The sequence below is a fragment of the Centrocercus urophasianus genome, unplaced genomic scaffold, assembly GCF_019232065.1.
Source record: "Centrocercus urophasianus isolate 14NV4802_14NV808 unplaced genomic scaffold, USGS_Curo_1.0 seq_43, whole genome shotgun sequence".
Classification (NCBI taxonomy): domain Eukaryota; kingdom Metazoa; phylum Chordata; class Aves; order Galliformes; family Phasianidae; genus Centrocercus; species Centrocercus urophasianus.
The window spans coordinates 3,494,915-3,519,793 of record NW_024885011.1 but is presented as its reverse complement, the minus strand read 5'-3'; the positions used below and the strand labels follow the sequence as shown (position 1 = coordinate 3,519,793).

Genomic DNA, 24,879 nt, shown 5'->3' with positions numbered 1-24,879 from the left:
ACAGATCCCTTGGGGGCTCAGCGCTGCTCCCCCCATCCTCGTACCCTAGAGGTGCTGTCCCCCCCACACGCGCATGGCAACGCACAGAGCAGACTTTGCTCAGGGTCTCCGTGCTGCTGTGAGCTATCGAGCCCCATCCAGACACGGCTTTGTCCATTTCTGGGGCAGGAACTGAGTGCTTTGGTTGACACGACCCAGTGAAAACCCCTCTAATGCTTTTGTATCTGGATTTTGGGGGTATTCTGCCATGTAAAGCCCCTTTGTGGCGGGTGTCACTTTGAGGACACGAGGGACACAGTAGTGGCTGGGCACTGTACAGCCCTGTGGGGTTATTTCCCCCAGATGCCCCCCCAAATCAGGGTCCTAAAAGCAAAGGGGTGGCACAATGATGTCTGCAGAATGGAAACTGGGGCTGTCGTGGTCTTGGGGGCCATCCCCAGAGGGGTTTGAAAAAGGACCCATATCCCTATGGGGCAGCGCAGCATGGGGAAACTGAGGCACGGAGAACAACCCCACTCCTTTGCCTTCATTTAGGGGACGGCTGTGGCCACACAGTGCTGACAGCACAGAGTGGGACGCTGAGCTCCAGGAACTACCCCGGCACGTACCCCAACCACACGGCGTGCCATTGGCAGCTGCGGGCCCCCCCGGGCACCTCCCTCATCGTGGCCTTTGGGGACATCGACTTGGAGTCCTCGGAGCACTGCAGCCACAGCTCCCTGCTGCTGGCCGACCCTGAGAGAGGCACTGCTTATGGTAAGGGGGAAACTGAGGCAGCACAGAGGGGTGCAGATCGCGTTACATAAAGCCTTCGCTAAGGAGGGGATCAGGGGAAATCCGGCTTTTTAGCTGATTTCATCCTGAGGAGGATTGGGGGGGGGGATAGAGATAGCCAAGGCGACCCAGATGGGAGCAGATGCGGCTGCTGATTAAGTAACTTTGCCCAAACGTTTCCAGGATTTTCCTGGAGAGATTGAACAATTTGACAGCACCCGGTGGGGAAACATTTCCAGGGGGTAGAAGTGGCAGTAAGGTGGGACTGCCCCAATGGGACGGGATGGGGTTGCAGAGAGGGGGTCAGCCACGCGGCCCCATTCCCAGCAGCACGCTGCCCACCCACCCAGCATTCTGGACCCCCAGCCTCTTTCAGTGCCTTTGCCATTGGGATGGGGCCAGGCAGGGTCCCACCAGTATCTGCTGAGTGATCTGAGTGATCCCAGCTGGTTGTCGGGAAGTGGCTGACTCAGAGCCGACTCCTGGCGCCCAACCAGCATCACAGCCTGACCCTGCTGCCCTCCGCTCGGGGACATGCTGGGGTCCTGGGGACCGTCCCCATCCCTGGGACAACAGCAGTGCTCCTGGGAGCATCTCTGGGGGCCTGGAGATGGAAGCAATGCAGAGCAGCAGCACAGCCTGTCCTGTTGTGCCCTCCGTCCATCGGGAAGGGTAGACAAAGAGAGGTGACACCTCTTGTCCCCAGGGATACCTCTTGTCCCCATCTAGGCCTAGGGATGTCCCCAAGGAACCCATCTTCCCCGCTAAGCTGAAGTTTTAATCAGAGAGATGGAGACTGCAAATCAATTTGGATTAAATGGGTCGCTGCTCTGGGGGATTTAGGAGAAAGCTTTGGTGGCTCCTGTGGAAGGGGGACGGGTGGCAGTGGGGAGGGGATGTGGACCCATTCTGCAGCCCAACTGTGCGTGCCAGACCCACAGCCATTGCCTCAACAAGGGCTGCTGGCCCCACGGCTGCTTGCTTCATCCCAGCTGGGTGCAATTAAGAAGCTCTTAGGAGAAGTTTGCCGGGAAGCAGCAGGAGATGACCCAGCTGGAAGACGTGACGTCAGCACATTGTCACTTTGTGGCTGTGGGGACATTGATGGGGCCACCCTGAGCATCCTTCCCAGCACACACATCCGGGGAGGTGAAGCCCTCAATCAGGGTCCCTGTGTCCGCTCTCAGGGACCCCAGTCCTCCCCAAAGCCCCATCCCTCCTGCAGGGCCCTATTGCAGGAATGCTGTCCCTGCCGCCCCGCTGCTGGTCACCAACTCCAGTGCCATCACCGTCCTGTTCAACAGCACCAGCCATCGCTCAGGACGAGGCCTCCTCCTGTCCTATGCCAGCTCACAGCACCCAGGTAGGGAAGGGGGTTGTTCCTTGAAGGTGCTGAACCCCCTTGGCTGTGTCCCTGTCTGTATCAGGGGCACAGATAGGGGTGCAGGGAGGTCTGTGCTCACCCCAGCGTGGCTCTCATCGCCGCCAGCCCCCTATAGCCCCCATTTTCCTTGCCTGAAAGCTGTGGATGTGAGAGAGGGAATGGCAGGGAACTGGGAACCCTCAGACTTGGCGCCCCCAGGACAGCTGGGGCCACAATATCAAGCTCTGCTGCAGACAGCACTGTGACCAAAGAGACACTGTACCCTGTTCCTGCAGACCCAAGGGGAAAAACCCACCCCTGGAACAGGATTTGGTTGGGAAGGGGACAGAGATGGGGGTGCCCCAGGGAGAGCTGGGTGCTGTGGGGGTCCCACACAGCCCCTCACCCTGGGGCATCCCTGCCTTGCAGACCTGATCTCCTGCTTGGTCAGAGGTACCCACTTCTCCCAGGAGCACGTCAGGTGAGCAGCTGGCCCACCAGCAGCCTTTCTGAGCAGACCACAGCCCAGCATCACTACCTGTCTCCATCAGTCCTTTCGCCATCCCACTCATCCCGTACATTTCAGTGTGTACTGCCCTGCTGGCTGCAAGGACATCGAGGGGGACATCTGGGGCAGCACGAAGGACGGCTACCGGGATGTACGTACAGAGCCCTGCTCTCCTGGGAGGCGTCCCCTGTGGGTGCCCTGCTGGGGACTGTCCCCAACATGTGGCTGTCTGTCACCCTGCCACCTCCATCCTGCTGCCAGTAGGTGGAGGGAGGACAGGTTCACCTTGGGGGGGGGGGCCTGGCTGCTCTGACCCTACGCTCCCTGCAGACCTCAGTGCTGTGCAAGGCAGCTGTGCACGCCGGGGTGGTCGCCGACGAGGCGGGTGGGCAGGTCACCCTGACCCGTGAGAAGGGGATCACGCTCTACGAGTCGGCCTTCGCCAATGGGCTGCACTCCAAAAGGTGGGCAAAGGGGTCCCAGCTGCCACCCTCTCAGTGTCACAGCCCCCCAGCTGGGTTTTGCTGGGTTTTTGCCCTACAGGACCATTCCTGACATCCCCCCCTTCCCTTCTCGCAGGGGCTCCCTCTCTGAGAAGCGTCTCCTGTTCCACAAAGGTATTTTCCCATGCATTCAGCCATCATTTTGGCTGCACGAGGAGGCCTTGCTGCTGTCCAGGTCCCCAGCTGTCACCTCACCTTGCAGCCTGCGGCGATGCCCTGGAGGTGGCCGCCTTCAACGCCTCATCCTGGTGGCAGGAGGTGGACACACTGGGGCAGGAGCGGAGCTGGGCAGCTGAGCGGGCAGCCCTGGGCACCCCCAGCCCCTCCTGGGCAGCTGAACCCAGCACCGACACTGCCTGGCTGGAGCTGGACCTGGGCACCCGCAGGAATGTCACAGGTCAGCTGGTGGATGGGGCTGGTTGTTGTCCCCATGCCGCCTGGATCACTGCTCAGTTGGGTTGTCTGTCACCTGTCCAAACTGCCCAAAGAGGCTGCAGATCCCCTCCCCCCCCCCAACCTGTGACTCCCAGGAGAGTTTGGGGGCTCCTCGTGCCACCCCCTGCTCTGGTTGTACTGGTGCAAATTGGGATCCGGACAGCATCGGTCCTTCGTGGCTTTTTCCTGTCCCCATTTTCTTCCTTCCCCACTGCAGCCATTTCTGGGATGAACAAGTCAATATTATGCTCTTGCATCTGGTGCCAGCGAGCGCCTTTTGTTCAGCCAAACCCGCCGCCAACGGGGGCTTTGTGCAGAGGCCGGCAGGAAGAAAATGGGGACATTGTGAGACCGGGGGCCGGAGGAGGGAGGAATGCAGCCGGGGTTTATCGGCTCCTTGGGGCAGAGTGGGGGATGTGGGTGCCCAGGAAGGAGCTTTGGGGGGGTTGGGGTGGCATAAGGGCGCATCCTGCCCAACAGGGATCATCACAAAGGGATCTGCTGAGATATATGACTTCTACGTGACGTCCTACCGGGTGTCCTCCAGCCGTGATGGGAAGAACTGGAGACCCTACAGGGGCAGCAGTGGCCGGGAGGACAAGGTGGGCACGGGGGCAGCAGGGTGGGAGCAACCCTCAGCCTGCAGCTCTGCGGCCAGCCCTGCCCTCCCCAGTAGGTCTTTGAAGGAAACGTGGACAGCCTCGGGGAGGTCTCCAATGCCTTCATCCCCCCCATCACGACCCGCTACCTGCGCATCACACCCCAGAGCTGGCATCAACGTGCTGCCTTGAAGGTGGCCCTGCTGGGCTGCCAGATGGCACGAGTCCGTGCAGCACGGCCCTATGGTGAGCATCCCTCGTGCCCCCGGGGACCTCCAGCTCCCAATGCTCCCAGCACTGACAGCACCCGCTCTGCCCTGCAGTGCCCAGCGTCCCAAAGGAGGTCCCTGCCCACATCCCCATCCCCACCAGCCGCCCGCCTGGCCGCACACCCATCCCTGGCATCGCCCTGGACCCTGAGAAGGCAGGTGGGTGCCAGCACACAGGGGCTGATCCTCATCCCGTTGTTGGCTCTGGGCAGTCATTAATTGTGCAGCTCGGCTTACCCAGGGTGGGCTCTCAGCACCCAGGGGAACCAAAGGTGTGGAGGTTTCGGATGGTGGACCCAGGTGCTGATGCTGTTCTCTCTTCCCAGACTCCACACTGCTGGTGATGCTGCTCATCGGCATCTTTGTCCTCCTGTGCTCCAGCCTCCTGCTGCTGGCTTTCCTCTGCCGCAGGAGGAGGTGGGTCCCAGCCTATCCCCCCCCTCCCCACAAATCATGGGGTTTGTGGGGGACTCTATTAGGCTGATGGCTTCATCCTGTTGGATGCCTCTATCACAGGCAGCCCCTCACCCGTGTTGTGCTCTCTCCCCTTGCAGGAAGCCAGCCTCCGAGCTGAACTGCGGGCTCACGAAAGGTAACAACCCCCACTCACTGTGGGGGGCTCAGAGAGGTGCTGGGTTCAGGTCAGATGCAGCTGGTCGAAGGCTTGAGCTCAGGCTCCTTCCTGCTCCTCCTCATGTCCCACTCTGGGGGCACCTCCATCCCCAAGGGCATCCAGGGGTGGGGGGAGGCAGGCGTGTGATAAATGGGGGTTTCTGCTCTCTGCCCAGGGCAACCCAAGCTGGAGGCAAGCCAGGTGTGCTCCCTGGGGAGCCTGCCACCCCCCGGATCCACGCTGCCCTCCTTCCCTGTGGTGCTGGGGGACCTCAGCCAGACCCACTCACCAGGTAATGGGAACACAGTGATGGGGCAGAACGGACCCACATCCCTCCCACTGCACCCTGCTCCATCCCCTGCCCAGGATCCCGAACCTTTGCAAAGGGAGAGCCTGGGAGTGCGTGGGCATTAAAGGTGGCCAGAGGGCACTGGGGCAGAGGGAAGTGTGGGGTCTGTGCCCATCCGGGGTGGACATGGAGCCACGTCCCTCTGTGGGGCCGTTCCGTCTGCTCCGTCCCCATCTCAGAGCTGCGTTCCCCCGCTGCAGACTACGCCGAGCCGGATGTGGTGCAGGTGAGCCCCAGCGGCCAGTTGGCCTCCTCCACCTTCAAGCCTCCCCCTGACGAGAGCTACACCCTGCCGCTGGTTGTGAGCCACTACGATGTGCCTGGAAAACACCACGAATACGCAGAGCCTCTGCCACCGGAACCCGAATACGCCACACCGTTTGGTGAACCCGAGCACGTCGGCACCCGCTGGAACCCCAGCGACACCGCAGGGCTCCCTGCCTCCCCGAGCCGTGCCGGCTCTCCAGGCTCCCCCCCAGCACGGTACGTTGCCCCCCCGTTGCAGCCGCCTGGGATGAGCGCGGCCCCCCGGGTGGAGCGGACTGCCAGCCCCCACGGGGAGGGGCTCCCTGCGGAGGGGTCCGACGCTCAGCTCGCAGACTGTCCCTTCTCTCACGTGTACCACGAGGCCTGGTGAGGCGGCGGAGGAGAGCTGCCCACCCTCGGGGATGGAGCCCCGCCCTGGGACCTGGGGGGGTTTTATACCTGAATCCGCACTTTTATTTAAATACATACATACATATATATATATATATACATACACGTATGTGAGCTGCTCCGCCAGCTGCTGTGCGAGCGCGTGCACGCAGGGCTCAGACTCGGACAGAAGCTCGGGGCGCGCAGCCGCCAAGGGGAACGCGGCCAACAGAGCGCTACGGCGGCGAGTAGCGCGGGCACGCAGCCCTCCGCCCGCCTACTGCAACGGCACCCCACGTGACTCCCCCCTCCCGTCCTACTGCTCTTCGCACCGCCACCCCGGGGCGCCAGAACAGGCGGTTACCGGCGGCCCCTCCCACAAAAATTGTGCTTCCGAAATCTCTTGATGTCGATTCCGCGGGGGCGGCCGAAGCCCCCCCGTGCCACGCACGGCAGAAGCCCTTTTTAAAGACGAGCTTTCGCGCTGCGGCCGGTGGGGAGCAACAGGCTCCTCTCAAGCTCGCGGCGAGTCTCGTTGTAGTTCCTCAGAAAACAGACTTGCATACCTTATTCCCTACCTTTTCCCCTTCGAATTTCACTGCGCTTTTGGCGCTTTTGCGTCTTTTTTTTTCCCTAAAATACCGTTTCTCCCCCAGCCCCATCGGCCTCGGAGTGCTATGCAAATCGCGCGGGGCATGCTGGGCCGCTCCCTTCCCCGCCACGACTCTGCTCACGCGCAGAGCGCCTCGTCTTCTGATTGGCGGTACCGACAGTACTTCCGGGTGGTGCCCCAGAAGGGCATCCGGTGTGCGCGGCGAAGGGAGCGCAGCCGGCGGCGGGGCCTCGGTCCGCCCGCGGGGCATGGGGAGGTACGGGGCGAGGGGGCCGGGAGAGGTGCGGGGCGAGTGCGTGGCGCAGCTGGCCGAGCTGCAGCCGGTACCGGCGGGGCTGAGGCTGGCCGTGAGGGGCAGCGCTGGCCTCCCGTGCGCCCTGGATGTAAGTCCTAAAGCGGGACGGGGGCGCTGAAAGCTTCGTTTGATTCTAGACGCTAATTGCAGCTGCGAGCGGCTCCGCGCTGCTGCAGCCACGCTTAACGAGCTGCGGAGGATCGTCAGGAAGCGAATCGTGGTGTTAATTGAGGCCACGCCACCCGCTGTAAGGAAAGCACGGAGCTGCCCTGCAGTGCTCCCAGCTGGAGCCCCAAACCCAGCGTCTGCTGATGTATTCCGGGGGCTGGAGCTCCTCTGCTGCGTGTTCCTATGGGGTGTTCAGCCTGGAGAAGAGAAGGCTCTGGGAGAGCACAGTGCAGCCTGCCAGAGCTTGGAGGGAGATCGTAGATAGGAGAGAGAGCGGCTTCTGACGTGGGTAGATAACGATAGGACAAAGGGGAGTGGCTTTAAACTCAAAGAGAGAATTAGGTTGGGTGAGCAGCACGTCCCAAACAGCTGCAAAAGAAATTCACGGATGGAATGCGTGCTGCAGTGTGGTGAAACTGTTTCCTGTTGAGCTGTTACGAGGGAATGGGTGACACGGGAAATATCTGGTGTTCCTGTAGGAATGAGAGTGATGTGGAAGAGGAGGAAGAGAGAGTAGGTTAACGCTGGCTGCTGACCCCGGGAAGGCTTTGGGAAATGGCCTCTCCGTTCGCTGGGCCCACAGCAGTGGCTGATGTAATTAAAGATCTAGACATGCAGATAGCTGTAAGTAAACTGCGTGAGCTTGCCTTGAGTTGGCATGCAGGACTTGTGGGAACCTCCTCATCCTGGGTGTTTTGCCTTTGGTGATCTTAAAGGCACACAAAAGGTGCCAATAAGATCGAGAGAGAAATGTGCAAAACGACTTTATACCAATAAAGTGCATCCTGCCCCAGGGATTCAAAGCACTGCACAGGCATCGCCTGCTCCTCTGCATGGCAGGTGAGGATTCCTGCTTGGTGGATGCGTAAATGAAGCATGGGAGCAAATGGCCTCCAGCCAACCTCTGTGCAAACCCTGGCGTGCACTGAAACACCACTGAGGGTGCTGAGATTTGAGCATAAGGGCCTTCTGCCATTGACTGGGTTCAAACTGAGTGAGCTGGGAATTTGCTGAGAGCCCTACAGAAATGCGTCTCAACGTAAATTCTTCTAGAAGAGCTCTGCAGTGCATGGGGTTGTGTTGCAGTGAAGCACTAAAACAGCCACCGTCTGAGCGTGATTTTTGTTTTCTGTATGAATTAATCCAAACTAACAGCTTGCTGTGCTGAAGGGAAAATCTCTGTAGCTGAGACAGGAGACACTCTGCTCATCAGTCTGTACGTGAGTGTATTGCATACAGCAGCTCTGGTCTGTCCATGCAATCGCTTGCAGCTGACAGTGTGAGCAACCACAGGCACGTGGTGGTGACCCCTCCACAAGATCTGAGCTGCAGGTTGTGCTGCCAGAACCCCATCTGGCTGCCTGTTAGGTTCCCTCACTGTGGCTTTTGGTGTCCTGCTGTGGGAAGCCTCATGCGTGTTTCCTTTCTTGTCACTGCTCCTTAGAACTGGGGCTGAGCTCTGTGTTGTAAAGATGGTTCTGGATTTCAGGAGGGGGGATTGCTGCAGAGCAGGTTTGGAGCAAAGCACTGCTGGAACCGAGACCTCCAGCGTAGAGAGCCTGAGCTTGGTTGTCTTCTGGTTTGGGCTTCTGCCTCCTGGGTTTGTGGAGGATGGAGAGTGACCATGAATGGGGCTCAAGCCTGCTGTGCATTGCAGGCTGGGCCGTGTCCTTAGGGGACCCTGAGCACAGTTTCACCCTCAGAGCTGCCTGCAGTACGTGTGAAGCGGTTCAGGCAAGCCCTGCTATGAGGCTGAATGCACGCAGGACCCAGCAGGGCGAGGAGCCACTGTCAGTGTGCTGCATGCAGCTGCTGTGCTTCTCAGGGAAAAATTCATTCCCCAGATAGCAGGGAATGTTTTCTAAACATTCCTCTTCCTTCCTGTGTCTAGAGACCTGCTCTGTAAACTCTGGGTCCTGTCAGTAGCCCCCTTTGGGTCCCTGCTCTGTTTGCTGACTGTCTTCTGTTTCTCTCTGCAGTTGATCGGTTTGGGCCCCCACAACCCCAAGAAGAAGCAGGACCTTGACAAGCTTTATGATCTAAAAGCTAAAGCCCAACAGATTATGAACCAGTTTGGCCCATCTACCTTGATCAACCTCTCCAACTTCTCCTCCATAAAGCCTGAACCTGCCAGCACCCCCCCTCAGAGCTCCATGGCCAACAGCACCGCCGTGGCAAAGATGCCCGGCACGCCGAGCGGAGGAGGGCGGCTCAGTCCTGAGAGCAACCAGGTAAACTCAGCCCCAGCTGCAGGGGAGCTGCTCACAGCTCTTACAACTGCTCAGCAGTGGTGAAATTCCCGATCTTTTGACACATTTGGGCTGGGAGGATGCTGCCTTCTGCCCTGCAATAATCCAGCACTCACGCGTGTCTGTTTGCCACTTGAAATGCTAAAGGTGATGAGCACTGGAGCGATGGAAATACTTCCTTTGTGTCCTGGACACAAAATTAGTCACTGGAACGTTGCTTGCATTTGCCTTTTAAGATTTCTCATTATGCCTTTGTCCTCTCTTGCCAGCAGCCACACTTCAGCCAGGGGCATTGTAGTGCTGGTTTAGTGCAGGAATTTAGTCATCCTGGCCTGCTGCTCTCTGCTTTCTGTTCAGAGCAGCCACTGGTGCTTGAAAATGACTCCTTAGCACTTGATGTTTCTTATCTGCCCTTCCTGAGCTGGTGCTACGTGTCAACACGTGTGACTGGGGTCTCTGCTTTGTGGGGGAGGAGGTCTTTCGTGGCCGTGCAGAATGGGCAGTTGTTTGCTGAAGCAGCTCAGTAAATGGTTCCTCTTTTCTCTCTCACGTACTCAGGTTTTAACCAAGAAGAAATTGCAGGACCTGGTGCGTGAGGTGGATCCAAATGAGCAGCTGGATGAAGACGTGGAGGAAGTAGGTACCAACCTGTGGCAGGGGCTGCAGAAAGAGCAGATCTGGGGTTTTCCACAGTCCGGTGGCCCTTTGTCCAAAGCTGGGAGGGTTGGTTTATGTTGCACTGCCTTCAGCCATCCACGTCTCTGCTTCCCAGCGTCCAGAAAGGTTTCAGGAAAGCATGGCAAACACCCTTGGAACATTATCTTCTGAGGCTTTGTTTTCATGGTTTCAGCTGTTCAGTGCTGGTAAGAGCTCTTTTTGTCCTCTCTCTGTGGCAGATGCTGTTGCAGATCGCCGATGACTTCATAGAGAGTGTGGTGACAGCTGCCTGCCAGCTCGCGCGGCACCGCAAGTCCAACACCCTGGAAGTGAAAGATGTCCAGTTGCACCTTGGTAAGGAGCTTCCCCTCACCTGAGAGGTGGGCTCACACCCCACTGCTGGGGAGAAAACCCACGAGAAGATCCATTGCCCTCGTAATAAGGGGAAAATCTGCCCCCAACCCCATCCTCTCCAAGTGGGTGAGGTGTGCTGGCACGTTCTCTCTGTTCCAGAGCGTCAGTGGAACATGTGGATCCCGGGCTTTGGTTCGGAAGAAATCAGGCCCTACAAAAAAGCTTGCACTACAGAAGCTCACAAACAGGTAAGGAGCCCTCAGGAACGTGCTGAGAATCACCTGGTAGAAGCCTGGTGCAGGTAAGGTGCCTTTGGGCTCCTGGCAGTGGTGAATCTGTAGCCTCTTCCAAGTGGTTTGGACTTGAAGTAACTTCTGGTTCCTCGTTGGTTTGTGCAGAGGGGATTGAGTGTGGCAGCCTGGGTGGGAAGGGTTAAAAAGCAGCTGAGAGCATTTTTGGTTGTTGGAATGATGCAATGCGATGGAAAGCACGGCAGTGCAGCAGAGTAGCCAAGTCCTGCAACAAGCAACAAATGCAACAGCAACAAAGGAAAGAAGCTGCTTACGTTCAGAAGGCCTCAGGTATGCAGGGATCTGCAATGAGACACCCTCACCTCCACTGCTAACCTTTAAATAAGCTCTGGGAAGGGGTGGATCCTGGCTCCACCCTTTCCAGTCACTCAGGTGCATTGCGTGCAGCTGAGCTTCCCTGGGCTGGCCCTGCCTTGCACCAGGTGCTCAGTCACTGCTTCAAGCCATGACTTGCATTTCCACTACAACTGTGGCTTGCACAGACACCATAGGAATAATTGTAGGTCTGCAAAAGCCACAAATGAGCACAATGCTGAGAGCTTGCCCTGCCCCTCCTGGCCTGATGCTTCCTCTTCCCAGGTGGTTAGAAATCAAGGCAAGGCCTGGGGTTTTCTTCCCAGGATGCTAAAGAAGGACTGGAGGAGGCAGGATAGCTGAGGAACTGCCTGGGAGAAGTCTTGTGGCCAGTCCTGTCTGGGATGCAGCATGTGGTGCAAGTAACCAGAACTGCCACCCTGCGTTTGCAGACCCATGCTGCATGGTGCAGAGTCACGGTGGCTGGATGTGGTGTCACACACAGGAATCAGTGCTTTATGGCAGGCTTTGGCTCAGCTTCCTTGGGCTTCTTTGTACCCACAGGCCCAGGCTGCACTCATACACTGTGAGCAGCACAGGGCACCTGCTGTGTCCTTGTGTCACAGGTCTCAGCTGCCTGTCACCGTAAGGTTAAACAGCTGCAGCAGAGAACCTGCAGTCATCTGTGATTTCAGCTGTGACTGCAGCTGGGCAGCTGTTTTTTCCCCCCCTTAACTTTGCTTTAACTGAACTGGGTGATTGCTTTTGAACCACGAGGCCAGAGGTGGTGCAGGAGGAGCCCTGCAGGAGCTGTTGGAGTTCATGGCTGGTATTGCAGCTCTCCTGGAGCTCGGCTGGGCTCTGGTCCCTCCCCTGCTGCTGCTGCTCTGCTTTGTCACACAGCCTTTGCAGCCTGGGGGGCTGAGTGGGGACACGCAGACGTTTCCTTTTCCTCCAGGACTCTGAGATTCAAATGGAGCTGACAGACCTGTGTGGAAACAAGACAGGCAGCGCCCTGAGAGAACCCGAGATGGGTTGTTGTGCACAGCTGCTCTCAGGTTGTTTTGCAGTAGCCTCACCTGAGACTCAGCTTCCCACGTTCTTCTCTTTCTTCTTACAGAGGATGGCACTGATTCGCAAAACCACCAAGAAATAACGCCTGGGAGAAGCTCGAGGTGACACCGGTGCATTTTGGGATCTCTGCCTCTCACTGCAGCCTCTGCGATGCCACCCACGGGATATTTTTGTTAATGCTTTACAGAGAAGCATATATTTTTTATTAATGGTGCAGCAATATCTGACTTTGTGAGGAGATCTGCCAAAAACATTCTGTCCTCGTTCCCCCCGTAAGAGCGCAGCGTATCTCAAAGCAAAGACTTTTATTTGTGACTTGAAGGTGGTTTATCGTATAAGTGATTATCTGAGGAACAGAGCATTTGATCGTGTGTGTGGGACAGTATTAGAAGCATCTGTAGAGGTTTTTGTTTCCTCCTTCTGCCCCTCCCCGCTCCAGTACTTTGTAATGTCAGTGTTTATATAAATACTTGCGTTTGTTTTACATGAATAAAGAAATTATTAATCTAAAACCAAGGGAAAGAGGCAGCTGTGGGGCTTGCCTGGTGTCTGCGTGTGAGATCTGTGCTGGGCTGATGGTCTCTGCTCTGCAGGCAGGGCTGTGCCCACCCTGTGCTCACTGTGTCAAGGGCTCCTGAGGTGGTTCAGCCTCTGCTTGGCTGCAGGTAGGCGGAAAGTGGTGGCTGTGGATAAGAGCTGAGTGCATTCACAACATGAAGAGTCACATCCCAGCATCTGTTCTGCCCAAACTGGCACACAGCAGAGAAACTACGGCTGCTGTGGGATGTGGTGGGGAGGGAAAGGGCAGCTCTGCAGGCTCCCTGCAAAGAAAGGGAGGTTGTGGACACTGCCTCACTGCAGAGCTCGCTGCTGGGGCTCCAGGGCTGCCAGCACCCATGAGTGAAACCCCCTTTGTTGGTACTTGAGGGCTGCATCCAGCTGGGCAGCCCGGGGCATGCAGTAAGCGCGGCTGAGGCCGGTCTGACTGGTGCTCGGGAGGGAGAGGCAGCTCCTGGCGCACAGAGCTGCCGTCTGTTCCCAGGGCTCTGCCCAAAGCGTGGCTCGGTGCTGCTGGGCGCAGGACACCAAAGCATTCTCTGCTCCATAGTAAAACGGGTTTGGGACCCGAGGGCACAGGGAGGGGCTGCGCTCGCTGTCTGGGAACCGCTTTGTAAGGGGAGAGAACAGAAGAACGGGGCCCTGGCACCTCCCTTTCCTCAGGAAACGGGGCAGGCGGTGGGGTGAGCAGGGGGCTGTTTAACGCCATCACTCGCTGCTCCTCCTTCCTCGGCACCCGGCAGAGCCCAGCACCTCAATGCCCTCCTTAGCACGCACATTTCTTCTGCTTCTCCTTCTTCGGGCACGCTGCTGGCAGCGGCACGCTGCTCTTCACCCCGTCCCACGCCTCGCACGGTGCCAGCAGCCCGCTCTGCAGCGCCCGGTAGATGGCCACGGTCAGCATCTGGAACGCCCGCGTCACATCGCTGCCGTCCTTGGCTGAGGTCTCGACGTACTGCACGCCCAACGAGGCCGCCAGCCGCTCCGCCTCCCTCCTGCCCACCTTACGTTCCCCCACCAGGTCGCTTTTGTGTCCCACCAGCAGGAAAACCACGTGGAAAGGTTGGATGGTGTCTGTCACCTCCCGGTGCCACCGCCGGACGCTCTCGAAGGACGCGCGGTTGGTGAGGTCGAAGAGCAGCATTGCACCCGCAGAGTTGCGGTAATAGGAACGGGTGACAGACCTGGAGAGCAACCAGAGGTGGGGTGAAGGGATCCCCTTCAGTTGGAGCATCCCTGCCCCACCGCCCTGCCCCCCTGCGACCAAGGAGAACCGGATCCTTCGCTGTACCGATCGCCCCAGGCGGCTCCATCACAACGTGGCGCACGTGGAATGGAAGCATTCCCATCTCAGATGTATTTTCTGGGGGGGTGCAGCCAGCAGCACCAATTTGCTCTGTTTCCCAGTGGGACAAAAGGCAAACCGGCGCCACGCTCTGCCCATGGACTCTGGGATGCAGGGAAGCTGCTCTGCCCTGATCCCAGCAGGATCCCCAGCCTCTCCCCCGTCCCCCTGCAGCTCCAGGGGCCCATGGGCTCCTTTGGGCCCTCTGCACTTGGATGCAGGGCTCAGAAGAGAATCCTAAGGGCCACCTGAGGGCAATGCCTTTAGCAACAGAGACACAGCCCTACCGGGGCGTCCTCGGGATCCCAGCCCACAGGAATCCACCTCCCCCTGCCTCCCCGTGAGCAAAGCAGGACCCACCTGAAGCGCTCCTGCCCAGCCGTGTCCCAGAACTGCAGTTTGACCTGCAGCCCCGGCTCCAACTCCACGAACTGAACGTAGAAATCCACCCCCACCGTCTGATTGACAGCATCCAGGAAAACCCCCTCGGTGTAACGCCGCAGCAGGGACGATTTGCCCACCGTCGAATCCCCCAGCACGATCACCCGGAACTGGTAATGCCACCGCGGCTCCATCGGCTTCCAGCACCCCGCACCCACTGCGTGCTGGGGCAGGCGCTGCTGCTCCTCCCTGGGGTGTGGGAGGCGTTCCTGGGGATGGGTGGCACAGAGGGGGGGGGGGGGGGGCTGAGGATCACCTCCCACTTTGCTCAGCTCCATCCAGCTGTAGGCACCAGGGGGTGTTTGGGTGCCAGCCGTGCTGTGGGGCGCAGCCCTGGGACGCTGTGGGTCTTTAACTGATGTGGAGATGCGTGCAGAGCAGTGGGTGATTCTCTCAGCGCCTCCTAAAGCAGAGCACCTCCCCCTCTCCCCCCCCCACAATCACAGCTGTGGGGCACCAGCACTTGGCAGAACCTTTATCTCCATGCAGGAAACATTTGGTTTTGGGTGCTGACCCTTTGCCAGCACTTCAGGGAGTCCCACACTACAAAGCCTGGCCCTGCCAAGCCTCTCACCACCATTGGGAGGATGCTAAAGCACAGTCAGGAGCTCAGCCTCAACTCCACAACACCCAAAAGTTGTCTGCACAGCCCCACAAAGCCTCCTCCTATCCCTGCCAGGCAGCCACGCTCACCTCTGCTGCACAGGGAGTCCTGGGGCCCCTCAGCATTCTTTAGGGAGCCTTCCATTGGAATCTCCTCCCAGCCAATACCACCAACACAACCCCCTCCTGTGCTCCAGGGCTGCACAGAGAGCTCAGAGACACACAATGAAAGAATGCAACCATCGTGGGCAGCTGTCGTGTATAAAGGTGGCTCTTTATGATTCAATATTAATGAAGGAAGTGCAAACCTGTATTTCATGGTATCTCACAATCGTTCTCCAAAGTCACTCTGATACACAGAGCACAGATTCAGAGGAGCAGGTGGCTGCTGCTGTGACAGCCATTTCAGTCCTACAGCTGTAAGGGCTGTAGCAATGGCTCAGCCTCAGTTTATCTTTATTCCCTGGAAATCTACTGAAGCAAAATCACCACCATCTTCACCCCGTGGCAGGAAAAACTCATTATGCCGTGCGTTCTAAGGCCAGCAGCAAAGCCCTGGTCAAACTGAGAACTGGAGCTGACTTGAAGTCCTGGCTTCCATTCAGAACACAGCTCTCTCTGTGCCTGAGCCTCAGTTGCTCCAGGGGGCACCACAGGCTTTCCAGGGCGTCCCACTACTCCAAGGACTCCCCTCCAAGGCCACAGCAGATTACACCCAGAGCTCCGTGGCATTTAGGGCACCCTAGAGACCTTCCAGTGTGCCCTAAGGGACAATCAAGACCCCCATGGTACCCGAGGCCCCACTAGAATACCTTCAGAACTCCTCAGTGCCCGAGCTGCTCCTCAGCACAATCTAGCAATCTCCAAGAACCACTCAATGTGCTCCAGGAAATCCTCCAGTGCTCCCACAGCTCACCAGTGAGCTCCAGAGGCTTCCTAGAGACCCTGGAGGCCTCCCACAGCCACACACCGTGTTCCAGGGCGCTGTCACAGCTCCTCAGGGTGCCCTCAGGTGCCCCAGCAGCTTCCCAACGTTCCCCCCAGTGCATTCTAGAGTGCAGCAGAGTTCATAGAGATTCCCAGAGAAACACCTCCTCAGTGCCAAATAAAACACGTTGAATGATACGAGGTCCATCCATGAAGTCTTAAATTTATGGCAAGAAACAAAGGCCATTCTGTCATGCAATCATGATAATTAGTGAGCTAAGAAATACCCAGGAGAGAGTAAAACCAGCCAGCAGCCTTCGGATGCGACTGCAGGGTTTCGTCACTTCCTTCCATTTGATTCTCCCATCAGGTTAGGCAAAGCTATCAGGAAGACAGCCTTCAGTGTGAACCCACGGCCTGCCAAGCACAGAAGACCTGGGAAGCATTGCTCAGCCTTCTCAGCAGCTCTGCACCACGCTCCAAACAGGAAGAATTGCACGTGTGACCTCTGTGGAAATGGTGATCATTTATATTGCAACAAAAAAAAGTAAGTTTTAATGTGACTTTGAGTAGACAGAAAGAACATCATCCAGCAGCACTCACTGCACTCTGTAGAAGATCCTTAGCCAGCCATCAACACCAAAATACAGAGGAAAAGGAACTTCCATCTTAAAAAGGGTTTTTTTTTTTCTTAAATGTAACAACACCTGGAAAACATGTCAAATCCAGAGGGTCTTAAGTGTCCAGTGCAGAAAATTCCTAATAAATAAAAGTGGCAAAAGGTTCAATCCTTAGGAAGGCAGCTACTGTAGAGGAAATTTTGTGAGCTTAACACTTTTGCTTACGGAGCCGAATGACCGTAACATCATTTCTCCTTCAGAGTCAGATCTTCCTCCTTCAGGGCAAATTTTCTTCTCAAGACTTCTGCTATCAGAACAGCAGGGTCTTCCTCCTTCGCAGAACTTCGGGTTCTACATGGAAGACAAACACAGGGTCAGGAAGGAGAAGGGCCCAGCTGCTGGTATTTCTGACACCTGCAGGTATTTCTCTGCAGCGTTCTGCGTTGGCTTCCATCACCTGCAGCTCCTTGTGCTGGATGAAGGGGGCATTCTGCAAACCTCAGCATTCAAACCTCAGCATTTTTGGTCAGTTGTGTTCATGGCACCAAAAGCAAAATACAAATTTGCCCATTATTAACAAGCTCTGTCCCCTCAGTACAAACATACAAGTGCTGCTTCTTTTGTCTTTTTGTTCCTTTTCTCTTACAAATAGATCATGTACTTGCAAGGCCTATTTCAGTTACTTAAAAGCTGTTATCTCTCATAAAGCCATTAAGTTGTAAAGCCATTAAGCTTATTTTGATTCCTTAGGGCATGCAGTCTATCCACATGGTTTAGGACAGACTGTAAAAGTTGAAGTGTCAATATTTTGGAGGTAACTGTAGCACACAGCTGCTATTGCTGGCCTCCAGCCTTGTGAGCAGTGTTTTATCTTAACCTACCTGGGCTGTTCACAGCCCTGCTCACCCCCTGCATCCCTCATGGGCAGACATGACACTACAAAGAGATGCTCCCCCCCAAATTGTGGGCATACAGCAGCACCAACAGGCAGGTGAATACAACAGCTGGTGCTGGGGAGCAATGGAAGGCAATGCTAATGCCCTCTACCAGGACAAGAGCACAGTTATAAGAGTATTTGTTAAGATTTAGCCTAGAAAGCAATAGGGAACGTGGCTCACCCTTTCTAAAGGCTGGTGACAGCTTGAGAAGAGCACAGTCAGCACAACCTCTGAAGAGAGACGTTGCTCCCTTGGCTGCTAACACTGAAATGAGGGTAAGGAGGACCCAGGGTCCAGCCCTTCCAGTCACTCAGACACACCGCTTGCACCTGAGCTCCCTCTGCAGCCATGCCTTCTCACCTGGTGCTCAATCACTGGTTCAGGCTGTGACCCAGCAATCCTCACACAGGTGTCTGCAATGATCTGACAAACAAAAGCAGAAAAAAAGAAAAAAAAAAAAAGGATGCCAAACTTTGAAAGAGAAAATACAATCAAACTTACAAGTCTTTGCTCTGCTTCATCCTATGAATGTCTTTTAGAATGCCCATCATGTCTGCAAAACTGCTGGCCTTGGAAAGAGACACAGAATCCTCCTCATCGGGATCCTTTGGTTCTGCTTTGTAGCACTCAGATGCAGAACAGAACATGGAGACTGAGGGAAGCTCGGGGCTCTCGAGTTCTGCCTCCTCCTCTGTGATGTCACTGATGACAAAGGATGTCGTGGATTGGAAAGAGGGTCCAAAGCAATGCAAAGGAGAAGATGCATTTGAACTTCCTGGAGACAATACATCAGGGGTGAAGGAAGCAGAAGCTGAAAGAGAAAACAGGACAGGCGAAAAGATTAAATAGTATTTTATATTTTACTTTGGTTTTGTTTTCTCAAAACAACAGAGCACAAACCAGGGGCACCACGAGCCACCCACCCTTCTGTTATTTACAGAATAAAAGTAAGGAAATCATCACAGCCTGTGTGTTACTCTCCATGGCCACTCCATTTCTTATGGCATGGCACTGCAGCGCAAGACAGAGATGTGCTTGGTTTATTTCTCACTGAAAGAACCTTCCTACACTGAAAAAAAACCCAACAAAACAACCCTGCAGTTTAATGCCCTGACACCTGTGGCCTCAACACTATGCCTGTCAGTAGTTATTAATTGCCAGCTGAGAGATTTCTTTAACAGTGCAAAAGCAGATTGTACAACGTTTCTTTTTTGACATCAATCTTTCTGAAACGAGCCTGCTGTGCACTCCAGATCCCTGAGCTCCAGTTCAGCCCTCACCCATTCCTGCCCACATCAACTCAGAAGACACTGATAAGAACAGTTCTCACATGCCATCTGCTGAGCAGGCACGTTGCTGAGTTGAGGGCAGAGAGGAACTGAATGATTAAATGAGTTTTCTCCCATCCAGATCTCTAATCTTCCTCATCATTACTTTTGGTGAATTTTAGCCCACAGTGTGCCCAGGTGGCCAAGAGGGCCAACAGCATCCTGGCCTGCATTAGAAACAGTGTGGTCAGCAGGAGCAGGGAGGTGAGCATCCCCCTCTACTCAGCACTGGTGAGGCCGCACCTTGAGTGCTGTGTTCAGTTTTGGGCCCCTCACTGCAAGAAAGACATGGAGGCCCTGGAATGTGTTCAAAGGAGGGCAACAAAGCTGGTGAGGGGTCTGGAGCACAGGGCTGATGAGGAGAGGCTGAAGGAGCTGGGAATGTTCAGCCTGGAGAAGAGGAGCTCAGGGCAGACCTCACTGCACTCTGCAACCTCCTGAAGGGAGGCTGTGGTGCAAAAGGGTCTGGCCTCTTCTCCCAGGCAAATAGTAGGACCTGATGAAACGGCCAGAGTTGTACCAGAGGAGGTTTAGGTTGGATATTAGGAGAAACTTTCTCTCTCAAAGGGTGGTCAGGCACTGGAATGGCTGCCCAGGGAGGTGGTGGAGTCGCCGTCCCTGGTGGTGTTCAAGAGGCCTGGATGAGGAGCTACGAGATGTGGTTTAGTGCTTGTGGTACTGATAGGAATGGGAGGGGGGTTGGACTGGATGATCTTGCAGGTCGTTTCCAACCTTGTGACTCTGTGATTCTGTAAAAAAGAGCTTTTCTAACTTGCATGCTGGACGGCTGAGAGCCTGGGGAGGGGAACAGCAGGGAAATCTGCCCTGCTCTTAATTTCTATTTCTTTGTTGCTCCGAATCAGAGCAGTGAGGGAAGGGGACACGCAGCCCCTGTGAAGCACGCATCTGTGACAGCCTGACAGCCTGCGGAGCCGAGGGCAGCGCGGCTCCTCGCTCCCGTGCACAAAGCAGCATTCCACCACGAGCCCCACAGCTCTGCTCCACGTTCAGAGCTTCTCAGCCGCAGAGAACAGAACTGAAAATGACCAACCATCAGAGCTGTGAGGCCCTGGGGCTCCAGCCATCGGCCGCCTGCATTCCACACATCACCAGATGCAGCCCCAGCACACAGTGAGCCCTGGTGCTGAGAGGAACCTGGGACCTGTCTGCTGCTGGATGCAGGTAAGGATGGTTCTGAGCCACTGTCTCCCCCACCAACAGCTGCAGGACATCAGCTCGAGTGGTGCACGACCTTGTTTTGTTGCTTTAAAGTAATGGGAAAATTACAGATCCTTCTTTTCCTCGCAGCTGTAACACAACTGGCATCTTGGGCACTGGCCAAAATATTCTGCATACATGAGATGCAGCCTTTAAGAACTGCCTCCAGTTCAATTCCTGCAGCTCGCAGAACTGTTTGTTTACCAATGTATTCCAAGCTGTGAGACCAACCATCCCACTTTCTGACTGCTCCACAAATATACCCAAGTACTTCTGGCCTTGCTGGCTTCCACACTCAAGCAGCCACTGCAGCAACACACCTCATGCAACTACTAGGATTTGGGTTCTAGCAAGTATCTTCTCATTTCCAGAGCTCATATGAACTGTATGCACCCTGTATACCCACACAAGGAAGGCCACGAAAGGAAGAATGAACTCACAGCTCAGTTTCATGGCCAAAACATGAATTTTATCACGTTTCCTAAAAGAAATAATAATTAATAAAAAAAAATAATAGATCAGATCAACCACGCTCTTCCCCAAGTACTTTCTTTGTTACATAAATAGGGCTATGCTCACAACAGAAACAAGTGCTGTTGGTCTCTCCTCCCCTCACACTCATAGTCAGCTTGGCAAGAATACCCCATGAACTGCCATGGAGCAAAGTCGTTGGGATGGAACAGCCTGCAGAACACATGCAGTCACAAAGCAACACCTGGTCCTTCTGAAAAAGAAACAAGATTCCTAACGAAACAAATGCAGACATCTGGACAAAGAACCAGCACTGAGTTGGCATCACACCAGTAAGAGTGACAGGCCTGCTGAACAGTAACAAGTTTGCTCCCTATGGAGGAAATAACATGCTTCTCTCCTGCAGCCCTTCTCATTTGGCAGAAGAAAACTCCTGTGCTCCTACCTGGCCCCGCAGCGACAATTTTAGCTATCTGACTCCGAAGGTGACTCAGCTCATCCTGGAGCTCCGTCGTTCGGCTCAGTGCAGGTAAACCAGGCTTCTTCAAGGCCAGCAGCTTCTCTTCCTGCTTCCTCAGGTTGGGGACTGAAGCATTTCGCTGTATGACCGTGAAGGGACTCGGTTTCCACTTGTGTTTCAGAGGGCGAGTGTCGCTTCTACGAGACAAAGACCTGCCAGTCACTGATGGACCCGAGCCCCTCCGCAGCAGTGCTCAATCTCCCTGCCCCTCCCTTGGGATGGCAAAGCAGTTCAACACAATAAATCAAACCGTGCTCCACACCTTGTTTGGATGTGCTGTGCCATCACACCGCTGTCCCTCTGCGTTGCAAGGAATGGGAAGTCAAAGAAATCACCATCAAACAGCACAGACAAGGCGAAGTGGCACAGGGACAGAAGTCTCTGTGTGCTCCCACGGCTTCAGATCCCATCCCTCCTGCTAACTGCATCCCCGTGCTGGGCAGTGTGCTGGGTGCACAAGATCAAGCACCACTTACCCATTAACTTCTGCCTCTGGTTTAATCTCTCACAGGATAACCACTGCTGTTGTCCTGCTTAAAGGACACAGGTTTCACTGAACAGCACCAAACTCTAAATGTCCCAGGAAAACTGGGACTCACTTGGAGTGCACAGTGCTACAACAAGAGGCAGTGAGCACTAATTGGAGCACAGGAGGCTCCATCCAAACATCAGGAAGCACTTCTTTACTGTGTGGGAGATGGGAGACGGAGCACCGGAATGGGTTGCACACAGAACTTGTGGAGCCTCCCTTCTTGGAGATGTGCAAAAGCCACCTGGGGTACACTGCTGGAAATCCCTGCCTGAGCAAGGGATGACCTCCAGAGGTCCTTTCCAATCTTAACTACTCTGTGATCCTGTGAGCTCAACCCTTCAACTCCCTAGGCTGAAAAATACCATGAGCTGGAGCCTTGCTCTGCTCAGATGTTTCAGTGAGTAAAACGCAGCACAAGCCCTTAATGCTTTGTGAGCATTCCTCCAGGAAACCTCTGTGTTTTTCTTGCCCCTTGAGAAAAACATCTTTGAACAGGCATCACATCAGCCCTCAAGGTGACCAGAGATCATGAGAGCAGATCAATTTCTGGCCTGTGCTACGCAAAAGAAACCTCTTTATCAAAATAAGGGTCAACAGACACAAAGATGAAACCAACCTGACTCGGGCATACGTTTCTTCATCATCTGCTGCTATCCACCCAATGTCTGCCAGGGTGGGGACAGGAGGGGCATCATTTAAATAGAGCTCTGAAACATTAGGTAGAACCTACAAAGAAGAAAATCACATGCAGGTAATGGTGGTCCTGTCTCCTGAAGCCACTCCGGATTTGTTACACTCTGTCAGAGCTTTTCTCCTCTACACCAAGCCAGCCAACAAGTTTGCAACACTGTTTATCCTATGGAAATGCAGCGCTCCACTGCCAACGTGTGCCCCAGTGTTACTGTGCTCTGAGTCTAAACAGCAAAGCAGCCAAGGGATATTTGATACTGCTGAACAGGCTGCCTAGGCCACGTGCAACACTTTGTCATTACACGTCCTTGACCTCAAACAGTTACACAAGTGCTTCCATTAGCCTTCCTTACTGCTTAGGAAACAGGCTCAGCAGCTGCACGAGGCCACAACACAAAGCAGAGGTTCAGCAGCACGTTTCTGCCTTCCTAGCTACCAGCTCTCCAACTCTGCACAGGCATTATTGTAGGAGGTGCTTTCCTCAACGTTTACCAATGGTCATTTACAAGCACAGGAATTACACTAAAAGAGAAAAAAAAACCTTACAGTTAACTATGCAGCTACACAAAAGTTTTGCAAGTGTTGGTCTGCACACACCTGGTTCATGGTTCAGCAGTTCATGAGTGACACAAAGAGATCAACATGTAAAAGCAGTTCAGATACACTCCACTTATAGTAAATAAGTGCTCATCTGCACCCAGAACAGTTTAAGCAAATCGTCCCAGCAAGCAAGCTTGCCACAAATTACCCTTATTTTTTTCTGTCTGAATGGTGTGCTGGCACTGAGCACAAAGACACATCAAAAATGAAGACCTGATCCACAATCTGTTAAGAGAACTAATGGGGACTGACATCTGGAAACAGCTGCATGTACATTTCTCCAGAGGCTCTATCTTAAAGAGGAGAAAAGAAGCTGCTTTGATTTGTCTTCTATGCCAGTGAGTATGGAAGGGGAATAACGTAAGTCATATCTTCCATTTGTTTGGTTGTTTTTTTGAGACACCATTAACTGAACACTGCTTCTGCCTGCAGTGTGCTTTTGGTATACAACAAGGAAGTTTCTCCTGGTGGAAACTATGCTGGAGGTGTTCAAGGCCAGGTTGATGGGGCCCTGGGCAGCCTGGGCTGGTATTGAATGTGGAGGTTGGTGGCCCTGCGTGCGGCAGGGGGTTGGAGATTCATCATCCTTGAGATCCCTTCTAACCCTGGCCATTCTGTGATCCTGTGAGAGTGCCTTGTTTTGCTCCCTACCCACAATCACCAAACTCCTTGTGAGCACGCTTACCTCGAAGGTCGCTCTGGGGCAGGGCTTTAAAGGGAGGTTGGATCCAATCCTCCTGACGACGCTGCGCGCCGAGCCGTGGGGTTTGTTCTGCCAAATGGGGATTGTCTGAAAGAAGCCATGTTGCACAATTAATATTCAAAGTCAGCTGTCCTCTTTATGACCTATTAAACTGGGAGCTGTCATACGTAATCTGAGCTCTGATTTTCGATTTGCTTGAAGATAGTTTTAATTAGGAATATGAGAACCTACCAACAGCTAAGGTTCTAATGCCATCAAACTGTGCTTTAGTCGAGCAGCGAGTCAGTTACTGAGGGGCATTTTAAACACAAGTGCACTGTTTCAGGACTGAAAGCTACAAGTGTTCAGGAACAGACACTGAGCAATACATAAAAACATGCTGAAAGGAGGAAAACACTGTTACGTGAATGGCCCAGAAGAAAAATGAAGCCAGAAATCACATTTAAAGGAGGTACCTTTAATTCCACAACCTTTAAAAGCAGTGCTGACAGAACTGTGAACAATTCTCAAACAAAGCATCAAGTCCATTCAATGTCTAAGCAAACTGAGGGCCCTCAATAACAGTCACAGGGAGAATTTCCAGAATCAGTGTTTTTGCAATCGCTGGCTACTAATTAAACTGATTCAAAACAAGTTCTGTCTCTCTTTGGTTGTTCTCCCTCCCCCAGTTTTACAGCTCTGCCATTGGCTTTCTGACAGGACACTGCACAGCACCGGGCATCAAACACCACAACGAAAGCCAGGAATCCAAACAGCTTATTTTGCTCAGCTCACCACCAAACCCATTAAGAATTTATCACTGCCATTTGCTACGCGCACAAAGCCTACAAGCTAACCTTAAAATAGCAGTTACATCACTGTACTGAAAAGTCCCCGTGCTTCGAACTGAACGCCCGGCAGGGCAGCGCGCGAGGAGCGGTGCCAAGAGCATCGCGGAGCTGATGGATCGGTGATGGCGGTACTTACGGACTCCGTTGCCATATCGGGCACCGGCAGCTCGTCAGCGGGGCGGGATCAGGGCTGCGTGCTGCGGATCCCGGGGACGCGCTCCGGCCTCATGGCACGCCGCTCGGGGCCGCGCCGCGGGCTTCTCGCTACAAGACAGCAGTCATTGCGCTGCAGGGCTGCGCTCTCCCGCACCGGGGCCGCGCCAGCAGCGACCGAGCCGGGCCAAGAGCGTCCCCTGCGCGCCGCCGAGTTCCGGCGGTGCCGCCTGGCCGCTGCCGGCACGAAGCGGCGCGGTCACCCAACCCGATGGAGCAGAACGCGCCGCTCCCGCCCGCCGCCCCGCCCTCACCCAGCGCTACCTGAGAGCGGAGCC

At 54.9% G+C, this 24,879-nt stretch overlaps 4 protein-coding genes and 1 non-coding gene across 10 annotated transcripts in view; 2 read left to right on the top strand and 3 right to left on the bottom strand.

The window, feature by feature from the left end:
- The window catches only part of LOC122168553 (discoidin, CUB and LCCL domain-containing protein 1-like), a 6,850-nt gene extending 653 nt beyond the window's left edge, over nucleotides 1–6,197 (top strand). Inside the window, exons 2-15 of the mRNA XM_042834014.1 lie at nucleotides 535–756; nucleotides 2,000–2,137; nucleotides 2,567–2,618; nucleotides 2,724–2,796; nucleotides 2,976–3,109; nucleotides 3,225–3,262; nucleotides 3,351–3,545; nucleotides 4,064–4,185; nucleotides 4,260–4,428; nucleotides 4,506–4,610; nucleotides 4,778–4,868; nucleotides 5,006–5,043; nucleotides 5,240–5,356; nucleotides 5,614–6,197. Of these exons, the coding sequence (XP_042689948.1) occupies nucleotides 535–756; nucleotides 2,000–2,137; nucleotides 2,567–2,618; nucleotides 2,724–2,796; nucleotides 2,976–3,109; nucleotides 3,225–3,262; nucleotides 3,351–3,545; nucleotides 4,064–4,185; nucleotides 4,260–4,428; nucleotides 4,506–4,610; nucleotides 4,778–4,868; nucleotides 5,006–5,043; nucleotides 5,240–5,356; nucleotides 5,614–6,050 (1,931 nt within the window). The 3' untranslated portion in view covers nucleotides 6,051–6,197. The remainder of the gene's footprint in view (nucleotides 1–534; nucleotides 757–1,999; nucleotides 2,138–2,566; nucleotides 2,619–2,723; nucleotides 2,797–2,975; nucleotides 3,110–3,224; nucleotides 3,263–3,350; nucleotides 3,546–4,063; nucleotides 4,186–4,259; nucleotides 4,429–4,505; nucleotides 4,611–4,777; nucleotides 4,869–5,005; nucleotides 5,044–5,239; nucleotides 5,357–5,613) is intronic.
- A 192-nt stretch (nucleotides 6,198–6,389) lies between these two features.
- LOC122168657 lies at nucleotides 6,390–6,516 on the bottom strand. Its single transcript, XR_006171302.1, has one exon. It is a non-coding gene; the product is annotated as a U11 spliceosomal RNA (small nuclear RNA).
- Nucleotides 6,517–6,843: 327 nt separating this feature from the next.
- Nucleotides 6,844–12,580, top strand: TAF12 (TATA-box binding protein associated factor 12). 2 transcript variants are annotated; one of them, XM_042834128.1, is made up of 6 exons: nucleotides 6,844–6,918; nucleotides 9,105–9,356; nucleotides 9,933–10,010; nucleotides 10,271–10,385; nucleotides 10,545–10,633; nucleotides 12,111–12,580. In XM_042834128.1, the coding sequence occupies exons 2-6, from the start codon at nucleotides 9,189–9,191 to the stop codon at nucleotides 12,144–12,146; spliced, it is 486 nt and encodes a 161-aa protein (XP_042690062.1). In that variant the 5' UTR covers nucleotides 6,844–6,918; nucleotides 9,105–9,188; the 3' UTR covers nucleotides 12,147–12,580. The 2 variants fall into 2 exon arrangements, with proteins under 2 accessions (XP_042690062.1, XP_042690061.1); XM_042834127.1 differs by lacking the exon at nucleotides 6,844–6,918 and adding an exon at nucleotides 7,203–7,749.
- Nucleotides 12,581–13,038: 458 nt separating this feature from the next.
- LOC122168631 (ras-related protein Rab-39B-like) lies at nucleotides 13,039–14,607 on the bottom strand. The gene is made up of 2 exons (XM_042834130.1): nucleotides 14,328–14,607; nucleotides 13,039–13,806 (listed from the first exon to the last, which is right to left on the bottom strand). The coding sequence occupies exons 1-2, from the start codon at nucleotides 14,540–14,542 to the stop codon at nucleotides 13,389–13,391; spliced, it is 633 nt and encodes a 210-aa protein (XP_042690064.1). The 5' UTR covers nucleotides 14,543–14,607; the 3' UTR covers nucleotides 13,039–13,388.
- A 1,534-nt stretch (nucleotides 14,608–16,141) lies between these two features.
- On the bottom strand, nucleotides 16,142–24,638 carry MTFR1L (mitochondrial fission regulator 1 like). 5 transcript variants are annotated; one of them, XR_006171292.1, is made up of 8 exons: nucleotides 24,525–24,638; nucleotides 23,541–23,645; nucleotides 22,182–22,291; nucleotides 20,959–21,170; nucleotides 17,998–18,307; nucleotides 17,857–17,919; nucleotides 17,016–17,760; nucleotides 16,820–16,909 (listed from the first exon to the last, which is right to left on the bottom strand). XR_006171292.1 is itself a non-coding variant. In XM_042834102.1 (7 exons), exons 1-6 carry the CDS (start codon nucleotides 24,537–24,539, stop codon nucleotides 16,804–16,806), a joined length of 858 nt encoding a protein of 285 aa, XP_042690036.1. In that variant the 5' UTR covers nucleotides 24,540–24,635; the 3' UTR covers nucleotides 16,142–16,697; nucleotides 16,784–16,803. The 5 variants fall into 5 exon arrangements, 4 of the variants coding, with proteins under 4 accessions (XP_042690036.1, XP_042690037.1, XP_042690035.1 ...); XM_042834102.1 differs by lacking the exons at nucleotides 17,016–17,760; nucleotides 17,857–17,919 and adding an exon at nucleotides 16,142–16,697 and having other exon boundaries at nucleotides 16,784–16,909; nucleotides 24,525–24,635; XM_042834103.1 differs by lacking the exons at nucleotides 17,016–17,760; nucleotides 17,857–17,919 and adding an exon at nucleotides 16,142–16,645 and having other exon boundaries at nucleotides 16,784–16,909; nucleotides 24,525–24,635.
- Nucleotides 24,639–24,879: the final 241 nt, after the last annotated feature.

Coding starts and splice junctions, on each gene's coding strand:
- LOC122168631 (XM_042834130.1), bottom strand. CDS start 14,542: ATGGAGCCGCGGTGGCATTACCAGTTCCGGGTGATCGTGCTGGGGGAT. Junction 13,807..14,327: donor GCTGGGCAGGAGCGCTTCAG/GTGGGTCCTGCT, acceptor GTTGCTCTCCAG/GTCTGTCACCCGTTCCTATT.
- TAF12 (XM_042834127.1), top strand. CDS start 7,681: ATGGCCTCTCCGTTCGCTGGGCCCACAGCAGTGGCTGATGTAATTAAA. Junction 7,750..9,104: donor ATCTAGACATGCAGATAGCT/GTAAGTAAACTG, acceptor TTCTCTCTGCAG/TTGATCGGTTTGGGCCCCCA. Junction 10,634..12,110: donor CTACAGAAGCTCACAAACAG/GTAAGGAGCCCT, acceptor TTCTTCTTACAG/AGGATGGCACTGATTCGCAA.
- MTFR1L (XM_042834102.1), bottom strand. Junction 18,308..20,958: donor AATTGTCGCTGCGGGGCCAG/GTAGGAGCACAG, acceptor TTTCTCTTTCAG/CTTCTGCTTCCTTCACCCCT. Junction 16,910..17,997: donor ATGAAGCAGAGCAAAGACTT/GTAAGTTTGATT, acceptor TCTTCCATGTAG/AACCCGAAGTTCTGCGAAGG.